At 51.3% G+C, this 26,908-nt stretch overlaps 2 protein-coding genes across 2 annotated transcripts; one reads left to right on the forward strand and one right to left on the reverse strand.

The window, feature by feature from the left end:
• Positions 1–464: 464 nt before the first annotated feature.
• Positions 465–3,051, forward strand: LOC134041562 (gallinacin-2-like). The gene is made up of 4 exons (XM_062488398.1): positions 465–518; positions 1,980–2,058; positions 2,206–2,326; positions 2,861–3,051. Exons 2-4 carry the CDS (start codon positions 2,001–2,003, stop codon positions 2,907–2,909), a joined length of 228 nt encoding a protein of 75 aa, XP_062344382.1. The 5' UTR covers positions 465–518; positions 1,980–2,000; the 3' UTR covers positions 2,910–3,051.
• Positions 3,052–21,161: 18,110 nt separating this feature from the next.
• Positions 21,162–26,687, reverse strand: LOC134041507 (uncharacterized). Its single transcript, XM_062488306.1, has 7 exons — positions 26,605–26,687; positions 25,744–25,848; positions 25,309–25,450; positions 22,658–22,783; positions 22,245–22,332; positions 21,748–21,874; positions 21,162–21,266 (listed from the first exon to the last, which is right to left on the reverse strand). Exons 1-7 carry the CDS (start codon positions 26,685–26,687, stop codon positions 21,254–21,256), a joined length of 684 nt encoding a protein of 227 aa, XP_062344290.1. The 3' UTR covers positions 21,162–21,253.
• Positions 26,688–26,908: the final 221 nt, after the last annotated feature.

Raw genomic sequence — 26,908 nt, forward strand, 5'->3', positions numbered from 1 at the left:
AACATTCGTTTTTAGTTCCATATACCCATTCCGTGTTCTTATATTCTGTATTTATGGAACAGAAAATTAACTGAGATTGAAGAGAACATACAGATGCTTTGTATTGCAAGGTTTTAAGTTGCTCCTAAGCAGGGACAGCTCAACCTCTATCCCAAGATGTTTGACACATACCATGGTGGGTTAACGTCTCTTACACAAACTGGAGTGTCACAAGAGGTATTGCATGAAAAACATGGGATTTTCCAGGAAAAAGCTTAAACAGATTCAGAAAGAAACCCTATTTTATCATTGGGAAATGAAAAGCAGTTGGTTACTGGTTGGATTAGATGCCACCAGAAAAAAAAAACAAACAGTATTTTTTTGATTGGTTCAATGAATGGCTGGGGAGAGAAAGTATTTGCCAGTCTTTTTTTGGGACTCACCTTATAAAGGAGTATCCCAGTCCCAGAGCCAAAGTCTTCAGGAGGGAAGGGACCACCAGCAAGTCTTGCTTGGCTTCAGGACTCACCTGATACCTGGTAATGCCTCAGTTCTTTTCTTTCAATGTCAGCTTTTGTTTTTCTCCTCAAAAATCCAACTCCAAAACAAACCCCCAAACCTCTACTTCATTAACTTTGATCTGTATGTTACTAAAAAATCTAAACCTAAGATTTAGGAAAATTGGACATGTTGAATAACTAGTTCAAATATATGCTAATACCTAGAATGCTTTAATAAAAATTCTTTAATTCTAAAGTCCTAGGAAAATGAATGTTTGATTGGTTCAGGTTACTTCAGAGAAGTCTGTGGTCCAGAGAAATTGGTGACCTCTCAGCAGAAATCTACATGTCTATATCTATACATTTTCATTAAATATATAACCTTGGAATATAAACATATTATAAATAGTTATACAGTATTTTCACAATGAATAATAGGTATAAAATTATATATTATTTATATATTTATATATAGTATATAATATGTATTTTATATATTGCATTTTTTATTTATGTCTCTATGTTAAATACCTTATTTCATTTACAGAATTGTTCACTTTGTCTCCTTATTTCTCCTGGTAATTTCAAATCTACAGAAACTTGTGCAAACTTCTAATACTAATTTTGAAATAGTTTTGGGTCACCCTCTATCAATTCTGTTCTCAACAACAGGACAATTCAGCACAATCTCATTTCCATTCCTTGCTTGAGAGATCATCATTTGTGACAGATCAGAACATTCCTAATGTCAGGAAATGAAATTTACACTTCTTTACCTATAATCACCCTTCTAGTCTATTTTATACTATAAAGCTAATCCTAATATTAGTTTAAAATCCTGAAATGAAGGCATCATGCTTGCTTTTAAAATTTTATTTTCAAATGGGAATTGATTTGATTGTACATTTCCATTCTAGAACTGCTGCCTGTAGACCAAGACTGGAGATGGTGATAAATTGATAAATTTAAACACTGATAAATTTAAACATTACAAAATGAACTTTTTTCCCCCTGAAATTTGTAGTTTTTACTGCATTATCTTCTAATTTTGCTTTATGTTGTTTATTTACTAGAAAAAACTATTAGTTAAAAATAAAGTTATTTTTAGAAGTATTCAAGACCAGGCTGATGGGACTTTGAACAGCCTGGTCCAGTGAAGGTGTCTTAGCCCTGGGGGTTGGAACAAGGTGAGCTTCAAGGTTCTTTCCAATCCAAACTGCTCTGGGATTCGATGATTATGTTCTGGCTAAGGACTATTTGTAAAATGGAAAAGAAATCTGAGCAACCAAACTATTAAAGTAACTTAATGATGACATGTTCTGAAAACATTTTGCCCATACACAGTGGTAAGGATTTCCTATGGGTTTTAGTGATTATTTTTGAAAGCTTAAAGATAAAATTAATATAAATGCAATTTTTATTAACCCAGTGTTTGTGTAGTTTAGGGGACTGCAGGTCCCAGGCACTGTCTTACATTTTTCTTGGTCCTTTTCCCAACAGTGCCACAGCAAATCCTCAGCCATGAAGATCCTTGGCCTTCTCTTTTCTCTCCTCTTCTTGGCACTCCAGGTTTCTCCAGGTAAGGTGGGAAAGAGATGCTGGAAAGGGATTTTTTGTGCACCTGAAGAAGAATTCCCAGCACGTTTTAACCACTTCTGTTTCAAATTGCTAGAAGCCAGTCAGGAATTAATCAAGGGTGGAAAGAAATATTCTGTTCTTGTTGCAGGTTTGTCTTCTCCCCGGAGGGAAATGCTTTTCTGTAGAGGAGGGAGCTGTCACTTTGGAGCGTGCCCCATCCACCTGGTTAAAGTTGGAAGCTGCTTTGGGTTCCGCTCCTGCTGCAAACCGTGAGTTTGGGGCTCACCAAGGCTCATCTGCAGGATGAGCAGGGAAATAGAAAATATTTTGCCTGTCTCCTAAATCCTGGGGTGTTCCTGAATATTTATATTAGGTATAAGGGGGAAAAAAATGTTATCATGCCATGAGGACAGTCAAGTGGTCTGTGTTGACTCAAGTGTTACATGCTGCCCCAGAAGCATTTGGACAATGTTCTCAGGCACAGGGTGAGGTTTTTATTGTAAAATTTGTTGGAAAATTAAATTATCATATGAAAGATAGCCTTCTATTTTCACTCAGTAATAAATGCATTCAGCCCAGAATCTAGGGATATCAATTTAATTCCCTGCTTTTCCTGAAGCAATAGGGAAAGTCTCCTACTCATAGGTATGATTGCATAGAGCTGTCCCAACGTGACTACAAATGACATGTACTATTTTGGGAAGAATTGTGTCCAGCAGATAAAAAAAAAGCCTGGGCTGAGAGTGACTAGAGGGGGAATATAAGGAGAAAGAAAAACTGATTTGTTTTTTTTCTTTGTGCAGGCCATGGAACCTAAGAAATGTTGATGAGCCATTCATTGAAGAGCAATGAAAATTTTTTCGAAGCCTAAAAATTTGCTTGGAATCTTCTTAATTGTAAACTCACTGGATCCTGCAGCAAAACTTCACACTCTTTTCATTGCCAAAGCAAAAGGCTTTATGATATAGAGTAAATCCAAAAGTATTCTGCATTGCTTCCCCTCCTTCTAAATAAATTGTTGTTGTTTAGCATTGGTCACTGAAATATGCACTGAAACTTGGGTCATGATCCTGCCTGGGGTTTAATGCACTTATCCCAGAGGGCAAAATTTATGGTGCAAACTGCTGCTTAATTTGAATTTTTCTGAGCCATACAGTTCTGAAGGTCTACACAGACCTTAACCTACAGTGCCAAGAGAAAGGCTGGCTAAAAGAACTCAGCTTCCCTTTGTGGGAATGTGTTCAGATGCCAAAATCCCTTATTTCTTACTGTGAAGAAATATTTTCTTGGGAGTACAGGAATGGTTAAAACCCTTCATTCCCCACCTGGAGGTCCTGGGCCCACTGTGACCCTCCTTGCCAGAGGCCCTGCTGGGAGCTGTGCTGCTCCACACCCCATCCCACTACATCATCCCACAGGGAGGGACTCCCTTGCCCTCATGAGCACATGGGATTATCCCATGGGGACACCCCAAGGAGACCTTTGTGGACCTTAGAGGAAAAGAGGAAAAGTTCCCAGGGGAACTGTGCAGGTGCCGCTCAAGGTGATATCACAAAGTGGCCTATGAATCAGATGGGTAACCTGGGTCATCCTGCAAGGTGGGAGCTGAGGGTCTCCACCCACCTGGACACAAGTTGAGGTCAGAATGGCTTTCCTCTGCTAAGGCTGACTTCAGCCTCTCTGGAAAATGCCTCCATGATCATGACCAATGAACATTTGTATTCCTAACGAGTGGCTGTGGTACTACTGATAAAGATTTCTCTATCCAAGGATGCCACCCTGGCCAATTCCAAATTCCCAGCTGGGTATGAAGCGCCTGGCAGAGATTCCAGGTTGTTGTTTATTGGCATTTTCTTCCATCTTGTTTCACTGGGTAATGTCATCCACCTCTCACTTCCTATGAAGATGCCCCTATCCTGCCGCATATTTCTCCAAAACACATTATGTCATTAACAAAATATTTAACATCTGTCTCAGGGTGATGGCTTGGCAGCAAAACTCTGCCCAGTGATGCAGTTATGGAGCAGAAGGCTAAAAAGACATTTTCATTTTCTGCCTTACACAAAAATCAGACTCATACATGCCAAAACATAAACCATAAAGATTGAGTTATCTGGGGATGTTCAGCATGGAGAAGAGAAGAGGTTGGGAAGACCTTAAACCCCATCCAGGGCCTCAAGGAGATCAAAAGAGCTGGAGAGGGACTTTGGGCCAGGGTCTGGAGGGACAGGACAAAGGACAATGGCGTCAAACGGACAGAGAGCAGGGTCAAACTGGATATTAAGAAGAAATTATTGGCTCTGAGGGTGGTGAGGTTGCCCACAGGAGCTGTGGCTACCCCATCAATGGAAGGGTCCAAGGCCAGGTTGGACAAGGTTTGGAGCAAAGTGGGATAATTGGAAGGTATCCCTGCCCATGGAAGGGTGTGGAAAGAGATGAGCTTTCAGGTGCCCTCCAACCCAAACCAGCCCATGATGAATCTCTAAAAAAAGAATTCTGCTCCCCCAGGACTGCACTGATGCCTCTGCCAGCCCCCACCAGTCCCTGTGCCCATCCCAAGGATTTCCCAGCTGGCCCCACAGCCCGTTGCCGCTGTGCCGCGGGTGTCACAAGAGGTGTTGCATGGGGACAACGGTGACATTGATTGCAACAGCCCCAGGAGGCACCTCAGCCTCTGGCCCTGCAGCAGGGAGGGACCAGGGGCAGCCCCAGCACCCCACACACATGGGGAACTCCCGGGTTGGCTCAGGGCACTTGTGTCACCAGCACAAACAGCCTGTCCCACCCCCTGGAAACAGGGCAAAAGCAGCGTGTGTGGGGCACAGGGACACTCCCCTGGCTGGACTCTTCACACAGGTGATTCCAGGTTGGTTGGTTACAGACCACTTCTGCCTTGCTGTGCTCGGAACCAACACCTTTCTCAGGTAGGTCACGGGTGAGTCACTTCCAGCCCACCAAGTCACTTCCCTGCCCTCTTGCTCCTGCCTGGGTCAGTGGTGCACAGGGATGGGGAGTGGGCTTGCTGGGAATCCTGGGAATAATCGGGAGCTGAGGGTGGATACGTGCAAGATGAGCTGGGAAGACTTTCTTGACCTCGGGGCATTGTACAGGCTGTTTGGGCAACAAACTTTGGGCAGGCTGGGCGGTAAAGAGCATTGGATAAAATTTCATTTAGCTTGGCATCTCCAGGCACAAAGATTCCCCTAAATCCTTGACCCTGCTTTGGTTCTTGCTGTGTCCCCTGTGCAGCCCCAAGAAGACCCAGGACAGACATCAGCCATGAGGATCCTCTACCTGCTCTTCCCCTTGCTCCTCCTGTTGCTCCACAGTGCTGCAGGTGAGAAGGACACAGGGGTCATGGCTGAGGTGTGAACCCACAGCAGTGGGGTTTTCCAGGTCCTGGGAATCGACCACGGTTCTCAGGTGTTTATAACATTTGGGAAGGATTTGCTGTGAGGAAGGTCAGTGCAGCAGAGGATCCAGCTCAGCAACTCCTGTAGCTCACGCTGGTTTTTCCCTGTGTCTTTCCCCACATGCACACATTGCTGGAGGACAAATGAACTCTGACTGGAGAGTTGAAGATGTTGAGTTTGATTCTCAGTTCCCATACAAGACTGGGACTCAGAGCCAGCAGCAGCTCCTCTGGATTCAGATCCATTCTTTACATTTAGGCCGCACTCACCTTGATCACTTTCCTTTTTGTGCAGGATCTGCCTTGGCTCCAACAAATAAGAAACAATGTGAGCGAGAAAAGGGATATTGCTCACTTTTGAAGTGCTCTTTCCCCTATGGTATAGCGGGAAAATGTTCCAGGTTTTACTTCTGCTGCAAAAGGTAAGTTTTGGAATTACAAAACCTGCTGTCAGGACAGAAGATGGTTAAGGAGCCCTGAGTAGCTAAAGGCTCAGCGCCCTTCAGGCTCCAAGGCAGAGCTGAGGGGAGGGAAGGTGCTTGGAACTGCCCTGAGTGTGGCTGCAGCAGCCCCAGGTCAGCCAGGGCCAGCCCAATCTCCTCCAGTACCAGAGCCTCATTCAGGCTCTGCAGAGGACACCTCCAAGCCACCAAAGAGGGAAACATTCCCTGTCCTTGGGCAGCACTGGGGATATGATCCAGCTGTTGCTGCATCTGCACAGACCTGGAGCCAGGGCTGCCAGCACTGACATAGCCCAGGTCCAACCTGCCTGCACCAAGGACTACATCACTCTGCAGGCAGAGAAAATGACACCAGTTGATGTGCTTTTTTGTTTTCTTTCTGCAGAATCTGGGGTTGAGACCCTGAAATTCCCAAGAAGAACATCCCATTGGCTCTCTTCTGTCTCCTGTCCCCATGTCCTGCTGTCCCTGCCCTCGTGCCTGTGCCGTGCCCAGCTGTGGTGACAGCAGCAGTGGCAGCTGCTCCTGCTGGGTGCTGCTGGGCTGGAGCCCTGTGCTGGCAGCCCCGGGCTCTTTGGGGCAGGGGCTGCTTTTCCCGGCTTGAATAAAGAGCAGCACTTTGGCATTGCAGGGCTGGGCTGTGTGTGCGTGTCCTGCTGCTGGAGGGGTGCTGTGCCTGCTGCCCCTGGGGGTGGCACTGCCTTGGTGGCAGCAGAAGGCCCTGGGGATGGGGCTGGGGCTGAGCAGAGGCTGTGTCCCTGGGGATGCTCCTGCCTGGCCGTGCTTTGGGCACGCTGAGCCTGTCAGTGCCTGCTGGGCCGGGCTGGGTGGGGGGCCTGTGCTGGAGCTGCCCTGGGGATGCTCCTTCTGGGGGAACAGGAACATTGTCCTGATGGTAACAGCTCCAGATGTATTCTATTCTCTGAGCCCTGCTCCCATGTCCATTGCAGAAGACATGGACTAAGAACTCTGGACACAGTGGCCAAACCTCATCGCTAAAATAGGCTCAGCTTGGTTACAAGGTCCCAGTTCCAGTCCCAGCTGCAGAACTTGCAGCAGGAACCAGTCTTTAAAGGAATGGAAGAGTAGAACCTCAGGGAACATGACATAGACATGCAGAGAACTCATACATAAATCATGAGCCTGATAGTGGTAAAATAAATACCTGTACCAAAAGATTTGTTTTGTCTTCTTTCATCTGCATTATGTCTGTGTGGAATGCTCAGGATCCACAGCACAGCTTCACTGGAGCATCACTAAAAGCCTCCATTTTTCCATACATTCAATTCATTATCATCTTTCCTGCTGCTTCTTGCAGCATCAGGATGGGGAGAGCACAGAGGCCAGGCTGGAGTCATTGGTAGCCCAAAAGTTCCTTTCCCTATTTCCCCTCTACTCCAGAGAAAAGGAGGTTTTGGTTTCCTCTTCTGACACCTCTGAGAAGGATTCCCGGCCCAGGGTCTTGTGTCATCCTGCCTTGTAGAATGACCTGGTGGTGCTGTGCTTTGCTGGACACATCCATAGGCACAGGGACACATTCAGGGTCACAGGGACACATCCATAGGCACAGGGACACATTCAGGAACACAGGGACACATCCAGGGACACAAACAGACCTTGCTCACTGGAGACCAGCACCAACCTGCTGCTCTGGCACAGAGTGGAACCTTTTCTCAGTCCCTTCAAGAAACCCTCCCAGTAAAGCCCACCAGCAGTAATGTGTGCAGCTGCTGCCTCTGCTGCTGCTGAGCATGCAGAATGCATCTCCCACATTTTTGAGGATTGTCACCTCGTCACTGTGACTTCGCATCTCAGGGTAGTGAAGCAGAAGAGGATGAGACACCAGATTCCACGGCCAAATCCCCAGCAGCTCAGCTCACTTTGGGGGGACCAAAACTCTGATTTTGGTCTGCCAAACACCTGGAGAAGAAGCTGCTAAACTGTGCCCATGGCACAGACCCTCCTGCCTGGCAAGGACTGTCACTTCTCCCAGTGGCATGGCTGGCATCCAACTCACTGGATTCACAAGTGGTGGCTGCATCCAGCCTGTATTTATTCACCTTGGCTGGCATTAGAAGGAGACGCAGGTTTGTTGTGTCACCTGGGTTACAGAACTGACCATCTGTCCTGGTGTTGCTCTCACATTATCAGAAGAGTCATGAGAGAGAACACTGTTTAAACCCTGAAATGTCAGGTGCAAAGACATCTTGTCTAATAACATGTTTTTGAAGTTTCTAAAGTTGCTTTCCACGTTCTGTAACTATTTGCACATCCAACACAATCTGGTTGTTCAACCAGAGTAGGAAAAACAAAGGATAGGAGAGAAGAAATTGTTTTAATTTCACTCTGAAAGAGTTTAAATCAGATACTAGGAAGGAATCCTTCACTGGGAGGGTGGTGAGGTGCTGGAACAGGGTGCCCAGAGAAGCTGTGGCGGCCCTTGGATCCCTGGAAATGTCCAAGGCCAGGCTGGATGGGGTTTGGAGCAACCTGGGACAGTGGATGGTTTCCCTGGCCATGGCAGGGGGTGGAACAAGATAATATTTCAGTTCCCTTCCAACCCAAACTATTGAAGACATGATCCTGTGAGCTTAAGCAAAAAAGAATTCTGCTCCCCCAGGACTGCACTGATGCCTCTGCCAGCCCCCACCAGCCCCTGTGCCCATCCCAAGGATTTCCCAGCTGGCCCCACAGCCCGTTGCCGCTGTGCCGCGGGTGTCACAAGAGGTGTTGCATGGGGACAACGGTGACATTGATTGCAACAGCCCCAGGAGGCACCTCAGCCTCTGGCCCTGCAGCAGGGAGGGACCAGGGGCAGCCCCAGCACCCCACACACATGGGGCACTCCCGGGTTGGCTCAGGGCACTTGTGCCAGCAGCAGCTGGGGCCTGTCCCACCCACCAGCACTGCCATAAATCCAGTGTGTCTGGGGCACAGCAGCATTCCCTGGCCCCAAGGGCATCTGCACACAGCCATTCCTCTTGGATTTGCTGCTGCCTGAACGCCCAGACCTTCTCCAGGGAGGTGAGTCTGGGGTCCCTTTCCAGAATCCTGCTCACTCAGGGTCTCGGCTCAAAGCACGGCAGAGAAGCATTTCCACAAATGGCTGGGAGTATCTTGAGGTAAAATTTGGCCATCTGAGATTTTTTTGGCAAAGACAGTGAAAGCCTTCATGTGAGTCTAAGTATTGCAAACAAGTGGAAGCTGAAACTGAGGTTTCCTAAGTACAGGATAGTCTGGAACGGTGCCTTGACGCTGCAGGAGGGACCCAGAATCTTCTTTGCTGGGGGTATGGGTACTTTCCCTTGGAAAATAAGGAGATTCTTTTCCCACAGCAGTACAGAGTTTTCCTATCATTTCAGGCTTTCTGTAATTCCAAAGGTTTATTTCTGTTCCCATTTCGGGGCATCAAGACACTTCCCTGCCCTCTGGCTGCTGCACCTGGGTTGGTGCTGGGGAATGTCCTTGCTGGGAATCCTGGGAATGCTCTGGAGTTTGGGATGGACACTGCCAAGCTGAGCTGGGAGGATTTTCCTGCACCCAGGGAAGCAGAGTTGTTTGGGCGGGCCGTTTGGGGCATGTGTTTGATGCACTAAACCTAAAGGAGTGAAAGACCTCATTTTCTGAAACTTTCAGTTAGAATTCTCCCAGTGCCATCTCCCAGATTTCTCTGGCCATGTATTTTCAATGGAATGGAAACAATTGACCCCAGGTCTGCTGCCCCTTCTCTGAGGAAACTCTTTGGAAGCCCTTCAAAGAAATTAATTGAAAAGATCAATTGAAGTGGTCTATTTCCAAAAGACAGACACATGAAACACTCACAAAATTTGGCGAGTGGTACAAAACCAGGAATTGTTTTTAAAGAGAAAGGTAGAGGAAACATCATCAGCTGTGGCTGGAAGCAGCCCATCTGCAGTTTGGTGAAACACAGAGCCCAGGCTCCTGCCCCACCGGGGCTCCTGCATGTCCCCATTGCCTTGGTGTCCCCTCTGCAGCTCTGTGAAGACCCAGGAGAAGCAGCAGCCATGAAGATCCTGTTTCTGCTCTTCCCCCTGATCCTCCTTTTGGTCCAGGGCACTGCAGGTGAGAGTGGAAGTGGGGAAATGGGGAAAAATGTGAGTGGGAATTCAGTGTCCCTTGAAGTGACCGAGTTTATGGGAGTGATGTGAAGGTAACAGGGGATTGATGTCAAAGGGGTTTCTCAAGTGAGTTTCCCGCTCAACAATGATTTAGGGTGGAAAAATCCCATGGAGACAGAATTCTGCCTTCATCTGTAGGTCAGGATGGGGTTTGGATTCAGGCTCCAAGTCTGCATCTAGCTATTCCTGTGTGGGAGTCACTTGCCGTGCACAGGGATGGCAGAGAGCCCCAGGGGTTGTTTGGATGATGATGTTTCCTGGGGCCCAAAGGCGTGCCTTTCTTATCCATCAGCTGAGTGTATAAGTATTATTGCTGTAATTGTGTGTGGTTTTCTCCATGGAAACAGGAAATTCATCGAACTGCCGGCGCAAAGGAGGATTCTGCACCTTTGGGAGTTGTCGCTACCCCACAACACCTGTTGGAAGATGTTCAACATTCAAAGTGTGCTGCAAAAGGTAAGGAACAAATCCCTGCCTGAAGCCTGAACAGTTTCTTCTTTTTCCACAGAGGGATCTGTTACAAATTTCTTTCTAGCCAATACCTGAAAAAATCTAGCCTGCTTTTATAATTAGGGTAAGAGTTTGAAAAGAAAAAGGAAAATCCATGTGGGTTTTGGAGATACTCTAAATGGGGCTGCAGGAACCCCGGGTCTGTCAGGGCCACCCCACTCACTGAAGCCATAAAAGAGGGAAACATTCCCTGTCCTTGGGCAGCACTGGGGACATGATCCAGCTCTTGCTGCATCTGCACAGACCTGGAGCCAGGGCTGCCAGCACTGACATAGCTCAGGTCCAACCTGCCTGCACCAAGGACTGCACCTCACCTGCCCTGAGCCTGAGGCTGCTGCACCACACCCTGGGCATTGCAGGGCAGGGGGACAGAGTGGCAGGGAATGTGACACCAGGTGATGTGCTTGTTTCTTTTCTTCTTACAGCTTCTGGGGATAAAACCCTGCAATTCCCAAGAAGAACATCCCATTGGCTCTCTTCTGTCTCCTGTCCCCATGTCCTGCTGTCCCTGCCCTCGTGCCTGTGCCGTGCCCAGCTGTGGTGACAGCAGCAGTGGCAGCTGCTCCTGCTGGGTGCTGCTGGGCTGGAGCCCTGTGCTGGCAGCCCCGGGCTCTTTGGGGCAGGGGCTGCTTTTCCCGGCTTGAATAAAGAGCAGCACTTTGGCATTGCAGGGCTGGGCTGTGTGTGCGTGTCCTGCTGCTGGAGGGGTGCTGTGCCTGCTGCCCCTGGGGGTGGCACTGCCTTGGTGGCAGCAGAAGGCCCTGGGGATGGTGCTGGGGCTGAGCAGAGGCTGTGTCCCTGGGGATGCTCCTGCCTGGCCGTGCTTTGGGCACGCTGAGCCTGTCAGTGCCTGCTGGGCCGGGCTGGGTGGGGGGCCTGTGCTGGAGCTGCCCTGGGGATGCTCCTTCTGGGGGAGGTGGGATCCCTGGGCTGCTCCTGCCAGTCCCACATGTCCCTTGTCCCTGACAGGCACAGCCTCATGTGCACAGCTGTACTGGGGCTGTGTCCCTTGAGTGGCCATGGCCATGGTGACCCACAGGAGTTGTTCCTGCTGCTCCTCCTTGTCCTGTTCCTGTGCCACAGCCCTCCCTGCTGTGGCTGTGCTGCTCCACACCCCATCCCAGAAGACAGGATGGGGAGGAAACCTTGCAACCCCTTGTCTGTGTGACCTGTGAAAAAGGTCCCATTTCTGTGTGGAAATATCCAGCTTTGTTTGCATTTACTCATGTGGAATAAGCAGAATCTCCTGGACTCTCTGCCCACCTCAGGGGGTCTGGGGGGACAATGCTCTGCTCCATCTCAGTCATTGGCCTCTCCCTGTGCTCAAAGCAAACCTCAGGCATTTGATTTCCCTAGTAGTTCCATACCTGTGTCTGTCCATGTACTTGTGTGTATGGGAGCAATGGGGCCCCTGCCTGGTTCACTGAAGATCTTCCCTCTCGAGTATCATGCCAATAAAATTACTGATGCTGGAAAATGCCTCTAAGAATACCGAGTCCAACCATCAACCCAGGAGTGCCAACACTAAGCCATGTGCACAAGTGCCACATCCACACAGCTTTTAAATTCCACCCAGGAATGGTGACTCCATCTCTGCCCTGGGCAGCGTGCGATAAACATCATAATTACTGCAATAAAATTATTCTTAATACCCAGTCTCGTCTTTCCCTGGTGATATTTCAGACCATTTCATCTGGTCTTGTCAATTGTGTACCTGGGAGAAGAGAGTGACCCCAAAAATGTTTGTACTGCTATTGCTGTCCAGAACTGGAGGATTTGGTAAGGGATATTCGGATCATCCATGGCTTTTCCTTCATGTGTGTTCACCTGTCCTGGTACTGACTCTGGAGCTGTTACATCAGACTCCTTTTACCTCTTCAGGGAAGTGTTGTTGCCCACCCCAGGGGCTCCTTGGACCAGAATATCTGGAGACACACCAATGGAGGTGTGGAAAACGAGCTCAGGGTTTACCAGGGGCACACAGGTGAGAGGTAAAGGACAAGAGGGAAAAAAAGAAACACTTTTTTTTCTCAAGAGTGCAGGAAATTTTATTTTCTCCATCTCCTTTCCAAACTACCCAAAAAAGAGCCGTTGAAATTAAATGAGTGGCAGACCTTTCCTCTCACCATACAAAGCTGAGCAGGACTGCAGAATTCAGTCTGATCTTCCACATCCCATTCTGAGAATAGAGCTGATAAAATGAGAGATGGCAAGGAGGGAAAACATTTTCTCATTTCTACTCTTTCCAACATCAACCCCCATACCTTGTCCATCCCATCCCATCCCTCTCCTGCCCAGCCCGTTGCCGCTGTGCCGCGGGTGTCACAAGAGGTGTTGCATGGGGACAACGGTGACATTGATTGCAACAGCCCCAGGAGGCACCTCAGCCTCTGGCCCTGCAGCAGGGAGGGACCAGGGGCAGCCCCAGCACCCCACACACGTGGGGCACTCCCGGGTTGGCTCAGGGCACTTGTGCCAGCAGCAGCTGGGGCCTGTCCCACCCACCAGCACTGCCATAAATCCAGTGTGTCTGGGGCACAGCAGCATTCCCTGGCCCCAAGGGCATCTGCACACAGCCATTCCTCTTGGGTTTGCTGCTGCCTGAACACCAAAGCCTTTGACAGAGAGGTGAGTCTGGGGTCTCTTTCTGGAATCTTGCTCACTTATGATGTCCTGCATTTACCCATTTCTTTGGTGTCCCTCTGCATCTCTGTGAGGACCCAGGAGAGGCAGCAGCCATGAAGATCCTGTTCCTGCTCTTCCCCCTGATCCTCCTGTTGGTCCAGGGTGCAGCAGGTGAGAGGAGAAGAAGGGAAAAGGGGAAAAATGTAAACCAGCTCCAGGGGGAATTCAGTGTCCCTGGAAGTGACTGTGTTTGTGGGAGTTATGAGAAGGTAACAGGAGACTGAGGTCAAAGCTGTTTCTTGAGTGAGTTTCCAGCTGGACACTGATTTGGGGTGGAGAGATCCCTTGGAAAGAGAATCCTGGCTTGTTCTCTACATCAGGGACATGGAATGTGAGGAGTCCCTGCTCCCAGCTGAGGTGGGAATGCAGCTGGGAGCCAGCACAGCTCTTCCTCAACCTCACACTGGTCTGTTCCACTCTCTGCTCTGGTGTGCCCCCAATTTAGGGGCACAGGGACCTTCCAGGTGAGACACATTTCAATTAGAGATGTGGCTGTGTGGAGGCTGGAGCTGGGCCCTTCTCTTGGCCTGAAATACCCCAGCACCAGGTAGCATCAGCCTGCCTATAACCACACTCTGCCCTCCGAGATGATGAGTTTAATTGTTTAATTGTTCTCTAATTGTTCTGTGTGTGTCTTTCCCCGTGGGAACAGGCAGTGCAAGTACATGCCAGCAAATACGGGGATTCTGCTTTAGGCGTGATTGTCCCCGTGGTACACTTGCTGTGGGAAGATGTTCACCAGGCATTCTCTGCTGCAAAATGTAAGGACCAGATCCCTTTCTGAAGATTTTCCTCCTTTTGCCTCAGAAAGTTCTGTTACAAGCTTCTTTCTTGACAAGTCATGATAAATACTCATGATAAATGCATTTATGCTTTGAGAGAGATGATCAAAAAGTGAGGGAACAGTACTTGTGGGTTTGATCCCCCCGTGGTGGGGCTGCAGGAACTCCAGGTCAGCCAGGGCCTCCCCACACTTCCCCAGTCCCAGGGGACTCATTCAGGCTCTGCAGAGGAGTCACCCAAGCCATAAAAGAGGGAAACATTCCCTGTCCTTGGGCAGCACTGGGGACATGATCCAGCTCTTGCTGCATCTGCACAGACCTGGAGCCAGGGCTGCCAGCACTGACATAGCCCAGGTCCAACCTGCCTGCACCAAGGACTGCACCTCACCTGCCCTGAGCCTGAGGCTGCTGCACCACACCCTGGGCATTGCAGGGCAGGGGGACAGAGTGGCAGGGAATGTGACACCAGGTGATGTGCTTGTTTCTTTTCTTCTTACAGTCTCTGGGGATAAAACCCTGAAATTCCTGAGAAGAACATCCCATTGGCTCTCTTCTGTCTCCTGTCCCCATGTCCTGCTGTCCCTGCCCTCGTGCCTGTGCCATGCCCAGCTGTGGTGACAGCAGCAGTGGCAGCTGCTCCTGCTGGGTGCTGCTGGGCTGGAGCCCTGTGCTGGCAGCCCCGGGCTCTTTGGGGCAGGGGCTGCTTTTCCCGGCTTGAATAAAGAGCAGCACTTTGGCATTGCAGGGCTGGGCTGTGTGTGCGTGTCCTGCTGCTGGAGGGGTGCTGTGCCTGCTGCCCCTGGGGGTGGCACTGCCTTGGTGGCAGCAGAAGGCCCTGGGGATGGTGCTGGGGCTGAGCAGAGGCTGTGTCCCTGGGGATGCTCCTGCCTGGCCGTGCTTTGGGCACGCTGAGCCTGTCAGTGCCTGCTGGGCCGGGCTGGGTGGGGGGCCTGTGCTGGAGCTGCCCTGGGGATGCTCCTTCTGGGGGAGGTGGGATCCCTGGGCTGCTCCTGCCAGTCCCACATGTCCCTTGTCCCTGACAGGCACAGCCTCATGTGCATGGCTGTGCTGAGGGCTGTCTCTGCTGTGCCTCACCATGCTGCCCATCCAATCCATACCAGACGTCCCAAAGTTCCCACCACACCATGGGCTGGAATCTCCATCTGCCTCGTCTGCCCTGGGGCTGAGGTCTGCAGTGCAGTCTCTGCTCAGTTCCCTCTCTTCTTCCAGTCCCACAGCATCAACTCCTCCATCAGCCCACAGCCTCTGCCCTTCCCACATCCCTTCTGGAGAAGCCTGATCCTGCAGACAGTCCCCAGGAGACCTTAGCATGCCTTCAAGGGATAGAGGTCTCCTAGGCTGGCTGTGCAGCTCCTCCAGGAGCTGATCTCTCCAAAGGGTCCCTTCGGCTACAACCTGAAAATGTCCATAAATATCTCCCAGCAGTGCAAAAGCTGTGTCTTCTGCCAGCACAGACAAAGTAGTCTCACCACATTTCTCACTTCTAATGGTCTCAGCATTCCTGTGAGTGCAGTCCCAGTCCTGCAGAGTCAATTCACATACTGGGGCTGCCCCTGGTCCCTCCCTGCTGCAGGGCCAGAGGCTGAGGTGCCTCCTGGGGCTGTTGCAATCAATGTCACCGTTGTCCCCATGCAACACCTCTTGTGACACCCGCGGCACAGCGGCAACGGGCTGTGGGGCCAGCTGGGAAATCCTTGAGATGGGCAAAGGAACTTTTGGGGGCAGGCACCAGCCCCAGCCCAGTTCTGGGGACAGTCCTTGATGAGCAGGAGGCTCTGTGCCATGTGCCCAAGTTAGCAGCTCCCTCTCCAGCTATTTGGCAGAGCAATCTGGTTGTCCCCGAACTGCAGAGCCTGACTTTTCTGGGGATTTGGCAGTGGAACCTGATGTCTCAGTAATTTTCCCTGCACAACCCTGAGATCTGAAGTCACAGTGACAAGCTGACAATTAAGAAAAATTTGAGAAATGGGTTCTGCATCCTCAGCAGAAACAGAGGGCCCTACTTCCTAGATTACTGATGGTTTACTGGGAAAGTTTTCTGAATACAAGTGGACGAGGTTCCATTGTGTTCCAGAGCAGCAGGCTGGTGCTGGTTTCCAGTGAGCAGAGCTCTCTGTGTGTTTCCCTGGATATGTCCCTGTGTCCCTGGATGTGTCCAGCAAACCACAGCACCACAAGGAGTTCTTGCACAAGGCAGGATGACACAAGACCCTGGGCTGGGAATCCTTCTCAGAGGTGTCAGAGGAGAAAACCAAAACCTCCTTTTCTCTGGTGCGGGGAGGAAACAGGGAAAGGAACTTTTGGGCTGGACATTTTGAGTCTTCAAGTGTCCTTTGAGTCCTCAAACCTGTCCTTTGTGCTCTCTTCTTGTATATGTTCCAAGGAGCAGCAGGTACAACAGTAATGAATTAAATGGATTAAAAAATTAGAGGGTTTAAGTGAAACTACAGTGAAACTGTGCTGTGGAAATTGAATTTTCCTAAAAACAGAATGAAGGCAAAAGAAGACAGAAGCCAAACCTTTTGGTACAGGTTTGTTTTTTTTTTCCTGTATTGAGACAATGAGTCACATGTGAGTTATTGTGGCTGTGCTACTGAAAGGTTCCTCACTGCCCCATCCCTTTAAAGACTGGCTCCTGCTCCAGGTTTCATAACTGGAACTGGGGCTGGGACCTTGTACTAAAGCTCTGATTATTTTAGGAATGAGATTTTGCCCTGTTACCATGGCTCCTATCCAATGTCTTTCTCAGATCACAGCATTTTACACAGCAGCCCTGGTGGACAGGAGGGTAGAAAGGAGGAGGGAAAATCCTGCTTCACCCTCAGAGTCCTGCCTTGTGCAGGGATGGAAGCATCAGACATGTTGGAGAGTCTTTGCCAAAGGCTGCTGAGGGAAGGTCCTGAATGTGTCCCAGTCAAGTGCCATAAACATCACCCAACTTCCACAAGAAAACTTCCCCTGTTGGAAGACAGGGGATAATTGGCAGCACGGGGAAATGGGGACAGCCGTGGTCTGAATTTGCTACCATGCCCAGCCCAGAGCATCTGCCTGGGCTGCAGGGACACTCCAACAAGCCCCAGAGCTCTGCAGAGTCCAGGTGGCCTTAGCACTGTCTGAGCTATGGCCAGTCTCAGATCTGCCCAGAAAACAACCACACTGAGAGGGGACTCCCAAGGTGTGTAGACAATGAACACACAAAAACAGACTTGTAGCTTGAGATTCCCAGTCAGAGCCATGTGCTGCTCCATTTGGGCATATGAGACATCCCTGCAAAGAAGCCTGTGAGCTCTTTTCCCACCAACCAGTAGGACAGTGCCTCCCTTGAGCCCATCCTGGCTTGGGCTGAGCATCCTCCATGAGAAAGGACCATCACCCACCTTGAAGTGATTGACAGGGGAGTAAAGGGCCGAGAAAGAAAGAAGTCTGGGCATATAAAAAGCAGGACATGGTTACTGCTTCACAGGAGGGAACATCCCCAGGGCAGCTCCAGCACAGGCCCCCCACCCAGCCCGGCCCAGCAGGCACTGACAGGCTCAGCGTGCCCAAAGCACGGCCAGGCAGGAGCATCCCCAGGGACACAGCCTCTGCTCAGCCCCAGCCCCATCCCCAGGGCCTTCTGCTGCCACCAAGGCAGTGCCACCCCCAGGGGCAGCAGGCACAGCACCCCTCCAGCAGCAGGACACGCACACACAGCCCAGCCCTGCAATGCCAAAGTGCTGCTCTTTATTCAAGCCGGGAAAAGCAGCCCCTGCCCCAAAGAGCCCGGGGCTGCCAGCACAGGGCTCCAGCCCAGCAGCACCCAGCAGGAGCAGCTGCCACTGCTGCTGTCACCACAGCTGGGCACGGCACAGGCACGAGGGCAGGGACAGCAGGACATGGGGACAGGAGACAGAACAGAGGGACATGTCCTACTTCAGGGTCTCAACCCCGCACACTGTAAGAATAAAGCAGACAGACATGAAACAAAGTTTTGGTGAGAAATAAACTTTTAACAGGTATTTCTATGTACAAAGAAGGAAAAATTCTTCACCCAGGAACACAGACCTTACCGTTTGCAGCATATGGTAAAGGCTGAGCATTTTCCAATAGGTCTTGTAGGGGGGCGACACTTCCAAAAAGCACAGTATCCTCCTAGTAGCTGGCATGCATTCATAATTCCTGTTTCCATGGGGAAAGATGCATACAGAGCCATTAAATAAAAAACTGGGGAGAGCAGTGTGTAGCTGCAGAAGGGGTGACACTCCCCGTGCATTTCAAGCCAGTAGAAGGGCTCTGCTTCAAACTCCCCACAGCCAGATCTCCAATTGCAGGAAGGACTCTTTCCCCCTAAACTGGGTGCACACCAGAGCACAATGGGAAAGACCAGTGTGAGATTGAGAAAGAACTGTGCTGCCTTCCAGCTGCATTCCCATCTCTGCCTGGACCAGCACAACCAGCAAGCAAGGGACTCCTCACAGAATCACAGGATAAGCCAATTTGGAAGGAACCCACAAGGATCATTGAGTCCAACTCCTGGCCTTGCACAGCACCATACCCACGGGTCACACCCTGTGCCCATGAGTACTGTCTGAATCTTCATTGAACTCTATCAATTGAACACCTGGTGCTGTGACCACAGCCCTGGGGAGCCTGATCAGTGCCCAACCACCCTCTGGGTGAAAAACCTTTTCCTGATATCCAACCTAAACCTCCCCTAATTCAGCTTCAGGCCATTCTCTGAGGCCCTTTTACTGGTCACCACAGAGAAGAGATCAGTGTCTGCCCCTCCTCTTCACAAAGAAGGTGTAATTGCAATGAGGTTTCTCCTCAGTCTCCTCCAGGCTGAACAAGCCAAGTGGCCTCAGCCACTCCTCACACGACTTCCCTCCAGGCCCTTCACCATGTTTGTTGCCCTGCTTTGGACACTGTCAGATAATTTAATGTCTTTTTAATATTGTGGTATCCAAAACTGCCCCCACGACTCAAGGTGAGGCCACCTCAGTGCAGAGCAGAGAGGGACCATCCCCTCCCTCTTCCTGCTGATGATGCTGTGCCTGATGGCCCCCGGAACAGGGATGTCCCTGCTGGCTGCCAGGGCATTGCTGGCTCATGTTCAACTTGCCATTAACCAGGATCCCCAAGTCTCTTTCCTTGGCACAGTTTTCTAGCATTTTCCCAGGGGACCTTACTGACTAATTCCCTGAGCACCCTGAAGTCAGCTCTCCTCATGTCCAGATTTGAGGTTTTGAGGTTTTTCCTCCTGTCAAGAGGATTTTAACATCAATGCTCCATGATTGCTGTGGCCAAGACAGCCCCAATCCCCACTTGGAGAAGATCACAAGATCCTCTCTGTTGACAAGCAGCAGATCAAGAAGGGCATCTGTGTGAGTTGGCTCCCTTAGGACCTGATCCAAAAAGCTGTCATCCAAGTTTTTCAGGAATTTTCTGGCTCTGGTTATACCAGCTGTGTGATGTTCCCAGTTGATTCCTGGCAAGATGAGCCCTCCATAAGAGCAACAGCAGTTGAATTGGAAGTGCCCCATAGTTCCTGAAGGAGTAATTCATTGGCTGCCAAGAGTTTCCAGGTTGTGATGAGGTTCAGGGCTGCTGGATGAGTTCCTGAACTCAGCAACTCCCACTGGACAGCTCAGTCTCAAGCCCCAGGGTTTTCTTCAGCCAAGGCCACCCAAGCTTCATTGATAGCCCACATCCCTGTCCTGACTCTGCCATGATTTGTGTCACCTCTGATGGAAAGTCCTTGTGCAGCCCTTGCAATGATCATCCCTTGGGGCGATGGGGATTTGGGGCACTCAGAGGATGAACCAGTGGGTAAGAAGTGTCACCTTTGTGTCCCAGGAAACTCTTCCATCCAAACATCCCCTGGGTCACTCTGCCATCCCTCTTCAGGGCATGAGAACAGCCAGAGAGTCCAAAAGAGGAACAGCAGGGTGCATGCCAGGAACCTGAAACTAAATCCCCAGAACAAGCCAGGATTCTATTTCCAGTACCTCTGCCCACCTGAAATCCATGTCCTATTCGGATATCACTTAAAAAGCATCTCAAGTCCCCCTAAGATTTGCATCCTTCCTACTACTGCTCAATTCCAGGGAAACAGAAAACAGAAGTAATGGAGGATCACACCTCTCCCCATCTTCCCCTTCATATTCTCACCTTCAGCACCCTGGACCAACAGGAGGATCACGAGGAAGAGCAGGAACAGGATCTTCATGGCTGCTGCCTCTCCTGGGTCTTCACAGGGTTGCAGAGGGACACCAAAGCAATGGGGACACGCAGGAGCCCAGGTGGGGCAGGAGTCTGGGCTCTGTGGTTCACCAAACCCAAGAGGAATGGCTGTGTGCAGATGCCCTTGGGGCCAGGGAATGCTGCTGTGCCCCAGACACACTGGATTTATGGCAGTGCTGGTGGGTGGGACAGGCCCCAGCTGCTGCTGGCACAAGTGCCCTGAGCCAACCCGGGAGTGCCCCATGTGTGTGGGGTGCTGGGGCTGCCCCTGGTCCCTCCCTGCTGCAGGGCCAGAGGCTGAGGTGCCTCCTGGGGCTGTTGCAATCAATGTCACCGTTGTCCCCATGCAACACCTCTTGTGACACCCGCGGCACAGCGGCAACGGGCTGTGGGGCCAGCTGGGAAATCCTTGGGATGGGCACAGGGACTGGTGGGGGCAGGCACCAGGAGCATGTGGGACTGGCAGGAGCAGCCCAGGGATCCCACCTCCCCCAGAAGGAGCATCCCCAGGGCAGCTCCAGCACAGGCCCCCCACCCAGCCCGGCCCAGCAGGCACTGACAGGCTCAGCGTGCCCAAAGCACGGCCAGGCAGGAGCATCCCCAGGGACACAGCCTCTGCTCAGCCCCAGCACCATCCCCAGGGCCTTCTGCTGCCACCAAGGCAGTGCCACCCCCAGGGGCAGCAGGCACAGCACCCCTCCAGCAGCAGGACACGCACACACAGCCCAGCCCTGCAATGCCAAAGTGCTGCTCTTTATTCAAGCCGGGAAAAGCAGCCCCTGCCCCAAAGAGCCCGGGGCTGCCAGCACAGGGCTCCAGCCCAGCAGCACCCAGCAGGAGCAGCTGCCACTGCTGCTGTCACCACAGCTGGGCACGGCACAGGCACGAGGGCAGGGACAGCAGGACATGGGGACAGGAGACAGAAGAGAGCCAATGGGATGTTCTTCTTGGGAATTTCAGGGTTTTATCCCCAGAGACTGTAAGAAGAAAAGAAACAAGCACATCACCTGCTGTCACTTTCCCTGCCACTCTGTCCCCCTGCCCTGCAATGCCCAGGGTGTGGTGCAGCAGCCTCAGGCTCAGGGCAGGTGAGGTGCAGTCCTTGGTGCAGGCAGGTTGGACCTGGGCTATGTCAGTGCTGGCAGCCCTGGCTCCAGGTCTGTGCAGATGCAGCAACAGCTGGATCATGTCCCCAGTGCTGCCCAAGGACAGGGAATGTTTCCCTTTTTTATGGCTCGGAGGTGTCCTCTGCAGAGCCTGAATGAGGCTCTGGGACTGGAGGAGATTGGGCTGGCCCTGGCTGACCTGGGGCTGCTGCAGCCACACTCAGGGCAGTTCCAAGCACCTTCCCTCCCCTCAGCTCTGCCTTGGAGCCTGAAGGGCGCTGAGCCTTTAGCTACTCAGGGCTCCTTAACCATCTTCTGTCCTGACAGCAGGTTTTGTAATTCCAAAACTTACTTTTTGCAGCAGAAGAAGAACCTGGAACATTTTCCTTTGATGACGAAGGGGAAAGAGCACTTCAGAAATCCACAAAACCCATTTTCTCGCTCACATTGTTTCTTATTTGTTGGAGCCAAGGCAGATCCTGCACAAAAAGGAAAGTGATCAAGGTGAGTGCGGCCTAAATGTAAAGAATGGATCTGAATCCAGAGGAGCTGCTGCTGGCTCTGAGTCCCAGTCTTGTATGGGAACTGAGAATCAAACTCAACATCTTCAACTCTCCAGTCAGAGTTCATTTGTCCTCCAGCAATGTGTGCATGTGGGGAAAGACACAGGGAAAAACCAGCGTGAGCTACAGGAGTTGCTGAGCTGGATCCTCTGCTGCACTGACCTTCCTCACAGCAAATCCTTCCCAAATGTTATAAACACCTGAGAACCGTGGTCGATTCCCAGGACCTGGAAAACCCCACTGCTGTGGGTTCACACCTCAGCCATGACCCCTGTGTCCTTCTCACCTGCAGCACTGTGGAGCAACAGGAGGAGCAAGGGGAAGAGCAGGTAGAGGATCCTCATGGCTGATGTCTGTCCTGGGTCTTCTTGGGGCTGCACAGGGGACACAGCAAGAACCAAAGCAGGGTCAAGGATTTAGGGGAATCTTTGTGCCTGGAGATGCCAAGCTAAATGAAATTTTATCCAATGCTCTTTACCGCCCAGCCTGCCCAAAGTTTGTTGCCCAAACAGCCTGTACAATGCCCCGAGGTCAAGAAAGTCTTCCCAGCTCATCTTGCACGTATCCACCCTCAGCTCCCGATTATTCCCAGGATTCCCAGCAAGCCCACTCCCCATCCCTGTGCACCACTGACCCAGGCAGGAGCAAGAGGGCAGGGAAGTGACTTGGTGGGCTGGAAGTGACTCACCCGTGACCTACCTGAGAAAGGTGTTGGTTCCGAGCACAGCAAGGCAGAAGTGGTCTGTAACCAACCAACCTGGAATCACCTGTGTGAAGAGTCCAGCCAGGGGAGTGTCCCTGTGCCCCACACACGCTGCTTTTGCCCTGTTTCCAGGGGGTGGGACAGGCTGTTTGTGCTGGTGACACAAGTGCCCTGAGCCAACCCGGGAGTGCCCCATGTGTGTGGGGTGCTGGGGCTGCCCCTGGACCCTCCCTGCTGCAGGGCCAGAGGCTGAGGTGCCTCCTGGGGCTGTTGCAATCAATGTCACCGTTGTCCCCATGCAACACCTCTTGTGACACCCGCGGCACAGCGGCAACGGGCTGTGGGGCCAGCTGGGAAATCCTTGGGATGGGCACAGGGACTGGTGGGGGCTGACAGAGGCATCAGTGCAGTCCTGGGGGAGCAGAATTCTTTTTTGCTTAAGCTCACAGGATCATGTCTTCAATAGTTTGGGTTGGAAGGGAATTGAAATATTATCTTTTTCCACACCCTGCCATGGCCAGGGACACCATCCACTGTCCCAGGTTGCTCCAATCCCCATCCAGCCTGGCCTTGGACACTTCCAGGGATCCAGGGGCAGCCACAGCTTCTCTGGGCACCCTGTTCCAGCACCTCACCACCCTCCCAGTGAAGGATTCCTTCCTAGTATCTGATTTAAACTCTTTCAGAGTGAAATTAAAACAATTTCTTCTCTCCTATCCTTTGTTTTTCCTACTCTGGTTGAACAACCAGATTGTGTTGGATGTGCAAATAGTTACAGAACGCGGAAAGCAACTTTAGAAACTTCAAAAACATGTTATTAGACAAGATGTCTTTGCACCTGACATTTCAGGGTTTAAACAGTGTTCTCTCTCGTGACTCTTCTGATAATGTGAGAGCAACACCAGGACAGATGGTCAGTTCTGTAACCCAGGTGACACAACAAACCTGCGTCTCCTTCTAATGCCAGCCAAGGTGAATAAATACAGGCTGGATGCAGCCACCACTTGTGAATCCAGTGAGTTGGATGCCAGCCATGCCACTGGGAGAAGTGACAGTCCTTGCCAGGCAGGAGGGTCTGTGCCATGGGCACAGTTTAGCAGCTTCTTCTCCAGGTGTTTGGCAGACCAAAATCAGAGTTTTGGTCCCCCCAAAGTGAGCTGAGCTGCTGGGGATTTGGCCGTGGAATCTGGTGTCTCATCCTCTTCTGCATCACTACCCTGAGATGCGAAGTCACAGTGACGAGGTGACAATCCTCAAAAATGTGGGAGATGCATTCTGCATGCTCAGCAGCAGCAGAGGCAGCAGCTGCACACATTACTGCTGGTGGGCTTTACTGGGAGGGTTTCTTGAAGGGACTGAGAAAAGGTTCCACTCTGTGCCAGAGCAGAAGGTTGGTGCTGGTCTCCAGTGAGCAAGGTCTGTTTGTGTCCCTGGATGTGTCCCTGTGTCCCTGAATGTGTCCCTGTGCCTATGGATGTGTCCAGCAAAGCACAGCACCACCAGGTCATTCTACAAGGCAGGATGACACAAGACCCTGGGCCGGGAATCCTTCTCAGAGGTGCCAGAAGAGGAAACCAAAACCTCCTTTTCTCTGGAGTAGAGGGGAAATAGGGAAAGGAACTTTTGGGCTACCAATGACTCCAGCCTGGCCTCTGTGCTCTCCCCATCCTGATGCTGCAAGAAGCAGCAGGAAAGATGATAATGAATTGAATGTATGGAAAAATGGAGGCTTTTAGTGATGCTCCAGTGAAGCTGTGCTGTGGATCCTGAGCATTCCACACAGACATAATGCAGATGAAAGAAGACAAAACAAACCTTTTGGTACAGGTATTTATTTTACCACTATCAGGCTCATGATTTATGTATGAGTTCTCTGCATGTCTATGTCATGTTCCCTGAGGTTCTACTCTTCCATCCCTTTAAAGACTGGTTCCTGCTGCAAGTTCTGCAGCTGGGACTGGAGCTGGGACCTTGTAACCAAGCTGAGCCTATTTTAGCGATGAGGTTTGGCCACTATGTCCAGAGTTCTTAGTCCATGTCTTCTGCAATGGACATGGGAGCAGGGCTCAGAGAATAGAATACATCTGGAGCTGTTACCATCAGGACAATGTTCCTGTTCCCCCAGAAGGAGCATCCCCAGGGCAGCTCCAGCACAGGCCCCCCACCCAGCCCGGCCCAGCAGGCACTGACAGGCTCAGCGTGCCCAAAGCACGGCCAGGCAGGAGCATCCCCAGGGACACAGCCTCTGCTCAGCCCCAGCACCATCCCCAGGGCCTTCTGCTGCCACCAAGGCAGTGCCACCCCCAGGGGCAGCAGGCACAGCACCCCTCCAGCAGCAGGACACGCACACACAGCCCAGCCCTGCAATGCCAAAGTGCTGCTCTTTATTCAAGCCGGGAAAAGCAGCCCCTGCCCCAAAGAGCCCGGGGCTGCCAGCACAGGGCTCCAGCCCAGCAGCACCCAGCAGGAGCAGCTGCCACTGCTGCTGTCACCACAGCTGGGCACGGCACAGGCACGAGGGCAGGGACAGCAGGACATGGGGACAGGAGACAGAAGAGAGCCAATGGGATGTTCTTCTTGGGAATTTCAGGGTTTTATCCCCAGAGACTGTAAGAAGAAAAGAAACAAGCACATCACCTGCTGTCACTTTCCCTGCCACTCTGTCCCCCTGCCCTGCAATGCCCAGGGTGTGGTGCAGCAGCCTCAGGCTCAGGGCAGGTGAGGTGCAGTCCTTGGTGCAGGCAGGTTGGACCTGGGCTATGTCAGTGCTGGCAGCCCTGGCTCCAGGTCTGTGCAGATGCAGCAAGAGCTGGATCATGTCCCCAGTGCTGCCCAAGGACAGGGAATGTTTCCCTCTTTTACGGCTTCAGTGAGTGGGGTGGCCCTGGCTGTCCTGGTGCTGCTCTGGCTCTACTCAGGACAGTTCCAAAAAACCTCAAGGACTTTTCCCCTTCCTTTTTGGGCATCTTTCACAAAGCATAAATGCAGGAGAGTATTTTCAGGGGTTGTCAAGTAAGAAATTTGTAACAGATCTTTCTGAGAAAAAAGAAGTTAACTCCCCAAGCAGGATTCCAGATCTTACCCTCTGCAGCAGATGGTTTGTCCTGTACATCTTCCAATAGGCCTTGCAGGGGGGATACATCTCCCAAAAGAGCAGTATCCTCTGCGGTGTCTGCATTGAAGCTCACTTCCTATTTCCATGGGAAAAGACACTCATGGGGACAAGACCACAATCAGGGACATCAGTGTTGTTATAGTCTGATGCTCCCGATGCATTACAGGCCAAGAGAAGTTCCAACCTCCCCACAGCCACATCTCTAATTGAAATGTGTCTCACCTGGAAGGTCCCTGTGCCCCTAAATTGGGGGCACACCAGAGCAGAGAGTGGAACAGACCAGTGTGAGGTTGAGGAAGAGCTGTGCTGGCTCCCAGCTGCATTCCCACCTCAGCTGGGAGCAGCACAGCTGGCAGGCAGGGACTCCTCACATTCCACGTTCCTGTCCTCGCTCTGCTCTTATTTGGGTCACCTCTGATGGAAAGTCCTTGTGCAGCCCTTGAAGGGATCATCCCTTGTGGCGATGGGGATTTGGGACACTCGGAGGATGAACCACTGGGTAAGAAGGGTTATCTTTGTTCTCCAGGAAACCCTCCTATCCAAACATCCCCTGGGGCTCTCTGCCATCCCTGTGCAGGGCATGAGAACACCCAGAGCCCCAAAGAGGAACAGCTGGGTGCAGGCTTGGAGCCTGAATCCAAACCCTTTCTCAACCCACTGAACAAGCCAGGATTCTGTCTCCATGGGCTCTCTCCATCCCATATTGTTGTCCAGTTGGAAACCCATTTGAGGAACCCCTTTGACCTCAATCCCCTGTTACCTTCCCATTATTCCCACAAACATGGTCACTTACAGGGATGCTGAATTCCCCCTGGTGGGGTCTCACACTTGCCATCCTTCCCCCTCTTCTCACCTGCAGCACCCTGGACCAACAGGAGGATCAGGGGGAAGAGCAGGAACAGGATCTTCATGACTGCTGCCTCTCCTGGGTCTTCACAGAGCTGCAGAGGGGACACCAAGGCAATGGGGACATGCAGGAGCCCAGGTGGGGCAGGAGCCTGGGCTCTGTGTTTCACTAAACTGCAGATGGGCTGTCTCCAGCCACAGCTGATGATGTTTCCCTTTCTCTAAAAACAATTCTTAGGTGTGTGCCAGCCTTCAGACCTTGGGAGTATTCCACTGTTTCAGTCTC

The sequence above is a fragment of the Cinclus cinclus genome, chromosome 3 (assembly GCF_963662255.1).
Source record: "Cinclus cinclus chromosome 3, bCinCin1.1, whole genome shotgun sequence".
Classification (NCBI taxonomy): domain Eukaryota; kingdom Metazoa; phylum Chordata; class Aves; order Passeriformes; family Cinclidae; genus Cinclus; species Cinclus cinclus.

What these genes read in the sequence shown, in the direction of transcription:
- LOC134041562 (XM_062488398.1), top strand. Translation starts at nt 2,001, where the DNA reads ATGAAGATCCTTGGCCTTCTCTTTTCTCTCCTCTTCTTGGCACTCCAG. An exon ending in GGCACTCCAGGTTTCTCCAG is followed by an intron (nt 2,059 to 2,205) that starts GTAAGGTGGGAA and finishes TTCTTGTTGCAG; the next exon opens with GTTTGTCTTCTCCCCGGAGG. An exon ending in TTCCGCTCCTGCTGCAAACC is followed by an intron (nt 2,327 to 2,860) that starts GTGAGTTTGGGG and finishes TTCTTTGTGCAG; the next exon opens with GCCATGGAACCTAAGAAATG.
- LOC134041507 (XM_062488306.1), bottom strand. Translation starts at nt 26,687, where the DNA reads ATGAAGATCCTGTTCCTGCTCTTCCCCCTGATCCTCCTGTTGGTCCAG. An exon ending in CAAACCATCTGCTGCAGAGG is followed by an intron (nt 25,451 to 25,743) that starts GTAAGATCTGGA and finishes GCATCTGCACAG; the next exon opens with ACCTGGAGCCAGGGCTGCCA. An exon ending in GGGACAGAGTGGCAGGGAAA is followed by an intron (nt 22,784 to 25,308) that starts GTGACAGCAGGT and finishes CCCTGGAAACAG; the next exon opens with GGCAAAAGCAGCGTGTGTGG.